The 6,368-nt window shown below is 45.7% G+C and overlaps 2 protein-coding genes across 2 annotated transcripts in view; both read right to left on the bottom strand.

The window, feature by feature from the left end:
• Positions 1 to 378: 378 nt before the first annotated feature.
• Positions 379 to 6,101, bottom strand: LOC118418123. Its single transcript, XM_035823954.1, has 3 exons — positions 3,833 to 6,101; positions 3,355 to 3,516; positions 379 to 462 (listed from the first exon to the last, which is right to left on the bottom strand). The coding sequence occupies exons 1-3, from the start codon at positions 5,771 to 5,773 to the stop codon at positions 379 to 381; spliced, it is 2,187 nt and encodes a 728-aa protein (XP_035679847.1). The 5' UTR covers positions 5,774 to 6,101.
• LOC118418122 (trichohyalin-like) overlaps positions 6,018 to 6,368 on the bottom strand; it is a 1,782-nt gene continuing 1,431 nt past the window's right edge. The window contains exon 2 of the mRNA XM_035823953.1: positions 6,018 to 6,061. Coding sequence (XP_035679846.1) covers positions 6,018 to 6,061 — 44 coding nt within the window. The remainder of the gene's footprint in view (positions 6,062 to 6,368) is intronic.

Below are 6,368 nucleotides of genomic sequence, written 5' to 3'. Positions count from 1 at the left end.
TTCCCTCCCTCCATCCCTTTCTCCAACTTAGCTCGAGTGCCCACAACACAACAGCATCAGCTCAATAATAAAGAGGGGTACATACATTGTAAGTTAACAATTACTCTACATTCTCAATTAATCGACCTGAAATAAAAGGAGACACGGGTCATCACAAGTAATAAAGAAGAGCTCAGGATAAGTGTTCTCAACATAATCAAACCTTTCACTTGTTTATCTATTATAGACTATATGGAAAGAAGAAATGAGGAGAAATACGGAATAAAACAAGTTGTGATTTATGGTATTTAAGATTTGTATTTGAAATGAGCTGGCCCAAACCTGAGCATATGATGTGGAGCCCCTGCTGTTGTGAAGTGGGTAACCCTGTGTATTCCCTTACTGTACTTCTACTTCAAGTCGCGTGGAGCTGTGAGTGGCTGGAACTTCTCCTTCTGTCAGCCGGGTCTGATGCTGCTCAATCTGGAAACCAACAACAAGTCAGTTCTAAAGTTGCATTAAACTGTTGTTACTCTTCTTCTCATGTTTGTTTATTATTTTTATGGGCTTTTCAGGCTTCTTCTCTGGCACAGCTTGTCACGTATTTTTTTTTGCTACAGACGGCTGCTTTATTCAGACTCGACTCTTGTTCTTCCAGCCTTGTCAGGTATGACTGCTGACGAACAAATTTTAAATGTCCAAAAATGACTTAATCATACGGATTATCAAAATGAATTCAATACTGAAACCAAGTTACACAGTAATTTTGCCTTCTTTTGTAAGAACAATGGAAAAATAACTGAACAATCCCAAAATTACCATTTAAATCGAAAAAGATAAACCACGAATGAGAATAAAATTACAAGTGTATGAGAAAATTTAACTGAAACTGGAAATAGTGCAGGCCGCTCTCCAACACCAAAATTGTACCTCAAGACTTTTCTTTCCACCCTACCATTTTCTTTATAAAGGCCTACTTGTTCACTGTTCTTGGGACAAAAGTCCCTCCCCTTCGTCCCATATCAGTCAGAGTCGCAGATAAGTGAAGATATATTCCTATTTGAATTTGAAAGAGTCGTTTCAATCAGCCAAAATATGAACAATTGGTCGAATTCATTCAGTCTGAAACAGCCTAGTCCTCTTTTGTGACACTACTTCCTGTTTTGCAACTACGTCCCTATCTCAATCAAGTATCCCTCCGCTCCAGTGCAGAAGGTGTCACACATGTTAGGTATGGGGAATGATATCGTGTGTAAGTGGGACATTTCCGCACTGACGGAGTGACCCTCTGCTCCAGTGTCCTATCGCTTTACTATCCGGGCGGGGTGGGTGGGTGTCGGATAATTGCACGTACTAACCCCCCTCCCCAACCCCCAGCCCCTCTTCCCCCGACTTCTCCTCCCGACTTCCTTGCCTTTTCCTGGTTCTCTTGCCCTCATTCTCAACGTGCTGCTCGGATGTCTCGTGCGCAAGACAATCATCGCTTACGTACCCTTTTATAAGTACATAGCATCTCTAATTATCACCTGTCTGCTTTCACCTGTGTTTGATTGAATTGTTTCCACCTGTCTCCACTTACGCGAGGACTACATGATTAAGATACGTCCCTATCTCAATCAAGTATCCCTCCGCTCCAGTGCAGAAGGTGTCACACATGTTAGGTATGGGGAATGATATCGTGTGTAAGTGGGACATTTCCTTACTTCCTCCGTTTTACCTCTTCCCTATGCCCAATCTTCTTTGCTAACACCAACCCCCCTTTTCTTACACCCCAAACCTTAATTCCCTCCTCCCTCTGCCCCCAAACCTCATTTCTTCTTATCTACTCCCCCCCAAACCCTACTACTTATACCAACCTCAGTTACTCCTCCTCTCCCTATTCTTTGCGGCGGGCAAGACCACTGTATTCACTGGCCGCCAGGATCTAAATGCTTCCGGCTACGATACAAGGTGCAGACGATAATAAAATATGTTCTCAGCCAGCAATGCGTTTGGTCAATCATTTTATTGTAGCACAAGTTCCACATTGTTCCTCTATCGTATTTCACACAACTCCATCAATAATATAAATTAATATAGGTATAATCTATGGCTGCTTCTTGACAAACAATCATGCATACCTCACGCTCTTCGTACCTTAATAGCTGTTATCTTTATACTTGTCTTATCGCCGTCAACAGTCTACTTGATCAATTGCTGAAAGTTCCTCAACTCATTCGAATCCTCGTATAACTTAACAAGTTGATCTATGTCTACCGACTGGGGAGTGCCACTGGCTACCTCCGAAAGCGCTCTAGCTGCCTGATTAAGGTGCAGTACCGACCCCAACTGCAGATAATGATTGGCTGACCTTACAGTCCTCCAGCCAATATGCGCCATAATCTGAGGCATTGGAACTCCCATTAAAGACAGAGTAATAGCCGCTCCTGTCCTAAAACTATGCAACGTTTCACCGCCATGTAACCCAGAATCTCGGAGGTATTTCTTTAATCTTCCCTCAGCTGCTGCCGAAGTTAGGGGTGTATCCAAGACCAAACCGTCCCTAGAGGTGGCCCTAAACAAATACCCCCCTGCCACAGAGATACCCAACGTCTTAATCATTTGCAAATATCTTACCACCCCTTGCACAGGGCATATAACCTCATCTTGTATCCTAATAACTCCAAACATATTATTATTCGCACCTCTAAGCGTTTTCCCAAATGTGTGATTAAATATCAAAGTGCCCTGGTCTGGCGCCACCTGCACTTCCGCCGACAGAACTTGCCCCAAGTCCCCCGCCCTGTCCCCGCCAAACATCAATATCTTGAAAAAACACAAATCTCGCTCTAGTATATACGAATCCAAAGGGAAGGTTACCCGGTCCTCCGCCTTGTTTTGTATATGCTGTATTAAGAGCTTAAATTTATGGAAAAACAAAGGAATCGCTTGGTTCGGGGTTACGTGTGCCCGCGCTTGCTCCTCAGCGATAAGCTTCCTATACTGCTTGAGCTTGGGGTGGGCCGCAGGGTTGGTAGCCCCTGCCTCAGGTTCCCATCTATTTCCTCTCCCTAAATCCTCAAATATAGCTCTCATCTTACCCACCAATGCGTCTACCGTGCCTGTTGCTAGGCGCACTGGACAATCACATGAATGATTTGATTTCGTTCCTATCCCCGGACAACCAAGTCGATGAACTTTGGTTCTGCCTGATTGTTCCTTCCAAACCAAAAACCTAATAATATCCTTCGGTACAACTTTCAGGATCCCTGTGGGGGTAGGTAACGATGCCAAAAAGGACTCTAATTCCCTTTGCAACGTTTCTTTCTGCTTTCGGTATGCGGATGATTCCCCAAACAACTGATCAATCCTACAGTCTAACATTGGCACATTTACTGTGGCACTTAATACTCCACCATTCTCATCATCGTGCTGGCGTTCTGCGTTGGGCCAACATTTCGGTGCTGCACACTTCTTACAGAACCTGAAGTCACAGTCGTTTAACTCCCGGCAATTTTGGCACTTCAACGCTGCCGTGCAGAAAAGTTTGACCTCCGTCTGGAAAAATATTAAAACTTGTTACATTCCAATGGAATTTCGACCTAGCCTACTTAGTGCTCTCGAATTCACATCTAAACACCCAGAGATCCCAAGGTAGGCCCCAGTAGTCAGACTTAAATCCCTTCTTCGTAGGGTAGTACAAGACTGCCTTTTGTCCTCTTGTCGCTAGGGGGCGAGCGTCTTTGGCATGGGCACGGATAATTGGCCACCAAACCGGCATATCTAGACCCTTCGGAGCCAACAATGTGAATGTTGCTTTGTGCGCCAACAAGAAACTGATGGTAGGAAAGATTAACGTCATCGGAGGAAACACGTAGCCGTTTTCTCTCTCGCCCGTGAGGACATTAACAGCCGGGTTTTGGGAGAACAAGTTGACCCCTGCTGACAGGGGTGTCGGCCATGGGGTGTAATGCCTAAGCGGCCTTCCATCACGGCCAAGGTGAACATTAGAATCTAATGACATATAATCTATTGTGTGTCCCCTTGCCCCCCCGTAAGCCTCCTGCAGTTGTAGCCAAAACCTAGGGCTAAGCCTTGCATCCTGTTTGGACAGCTGTCTGGAAGGCGCATCTGCCGGATTTGATGCCGAATCCACATACTCCAAAGCTAGAGAAATATTTGTGTCGACCGTTACCCAGAACAAACTCTTTATGGCTTCGTTCAACTCTGGCGATTTACCTCCCTCCCTTTCCCATGCTGCCTGTAGCACTTTGCTATCCACCTTAGCAGTAACTCTAGCGTTAACCAGCCATTTCTTTGCCGCCTTGATAGCATGTGCTAAAGCCTTAGTTTCCTTGACATTGATATGTGAATCCCTATCGTGCTGACCCCAATAATCTGAAAAGGAGATAGCTTCGCCCCTAGGCCCCAACAACACCGCTCCCCACTTGTTGTCCGAGGCGTCGGTAGACATCGTTACGCTAACATGCCTCTCATCCCGCCAGTGCATGCAGCCCTCCCATTTATCTAAGAACCTCCATTCCTCGATTTCCTCCCTTAGCTTTCCAGAGATCCGGATTGTCCCTTGAGCTCTTAAGGCCTCCGCTATTGCACGGTGGGCTACCCTAGCGAAGAGCTTAGCTGCTGGGACCACAAGCTGAAACGAAACACACTTCCCTGCCCACTTCTGCATAGTTTTGATAGTTACAGTTTCCTGGGCTAGAATGTACTCCCGAAGCTCTATGAATCTAGACTTCTTGTCCACCGGTAAGAAGAAAGCTCGGAGTAGCGAGTTACATCCATAACCTAAGTGGATAATGATCTGGGTGGGAATGAGAATCGACTTGCCCAGCCCTAGGAAATATCCTAGCCTGATTAAGATTTGGCAGAGGATAAAAATGGCGGCGTTGGCTGCATCCAGGTGACTATCCCTGTCCGACTTATTCCTCAACCGGGCTAGCAATTCCGCAGCTAGCCTGTCGTCTATATACTGTGAGGTTGGGACCCCCAACGATCGGACATAAGATGTCGCTACCATTCCCGTAGCCTGATACAGGAACGCCGACGTGCGGAACCCGAAGGGTATTGAGCAGCATACAAATATGTATCCCCCCCACTGGAATCCCAACAGCGTTTGACTATCTTCAGTAACCAATAGGTGGTCGTATCCACTCTTATCATCTACCGACGTCAGAAAAGAACCTTGAGGTACCATCCTTGGGACATCCCTTAATGTTTCTAACGTAAACGGCGTGTCCTTAATCCAACAGTTGAGAAACCTCTGATCGCAACAGAGCCTTGGCTTAGATGGCTCTACCGTAATAGGCATGATTAAGTGTGGTGGCTCGCACTCTCCTACCTTACCCCATAATCTGATTGCTCCTTTAGCTAATCTAGCACGCAACTCCTTGGTTATAAACTCTACATGACCTTTGCAAGCTTTCCCGTTTGAGAAACACGCCTTAGGCGGGTACGGGCTATCATAGATTCGCCCCTGAAAGTTTCCCTTAAATGGAACCATGAACTCCGTTATGTCCACTTTATTCTTAATCCAGTTTAACACTCGTTGGTGAGCTGCAGAATCTGAGGCGATACGCTCCCATTCTTTTACATTCCTATGCAATTCTCCGGCTCTAAATGAATCGGGATCTCTAAACTTCAACATTTTTGCGGACACAGCAATGTCCTGCGCAGCCACAAACTCCGCTTCTGGGGAGGGTCCCATCGTGCCGACGCTCTTCCCCTCCAAATCTACCCATAGAGTATCCGGGAGATGCGTCGCTGGTTGGGGCGGCTCTTGCCCCCATACTCCCATCTCCCATTGTGGTAATGTAAACTGGTGACAGAAAATAGTACCAAATCAGACTCTTTTCCCTCAATTTGGAGGAGAAGAGGTGCGTCAGCACTCTACGTACTTGGGCTCAGAATGACCCGTTCCCCAGAGCGCATGACTACCTCCTCTAACTCAGATATAACCTACTTAACGAATGCTTAAAACAGCAAAGGACGATATTATGGTTATAGTTTACGTGGGCAAAGGAAACCAACTAATATTGATCTTAGCCCTTGCCCATCGCTTTCATCCGCTCTATCCTAGTTATAGCTTTAAATGGCACAGATACACATGTCACTAAGACTGTTAACTTCCCACCTTTAATGACCGTTCCTCTAGAGTCTACCCTAACTGGGTTGTCCGTTTGCAATTATCTAACCTACATATTAACTCCTACTCACTCGTCATAACATTTTTTAGAAATCTATCGAGAACTTGTCAATATCATCTTATCTTCATGCACTCACGTGTTTACTGCCTACCATGCACGGTATGTGCAATCACAGCAGCTATCATTAAGGTCCAAACAACTGTACGCGACATTCCTCGCCCAATTTAGCCTACCCTTTGCTATTTT

This window comes from Branchiostoma floridae, chromosome 6 (assembly GCF_000003815.2).
Source record: "Branchiostoma floridae strain S238N-H82 chromosome 6, Bfl_VNyyK, whole genome shotgun sequence".
NCBI classification, from domain to species: domain Eukaryota; kingdom Metazoa; phylum Chordata; class Leptocardii; order Amphioxiformes; family Branchiostomatidae; genus Branchiostoma; species Branchiostoma floridae.
Note: the sequence above shows the minus strand (reverse complement) of the source record. Positions and strands in the feature narration are given on the sequence as shown.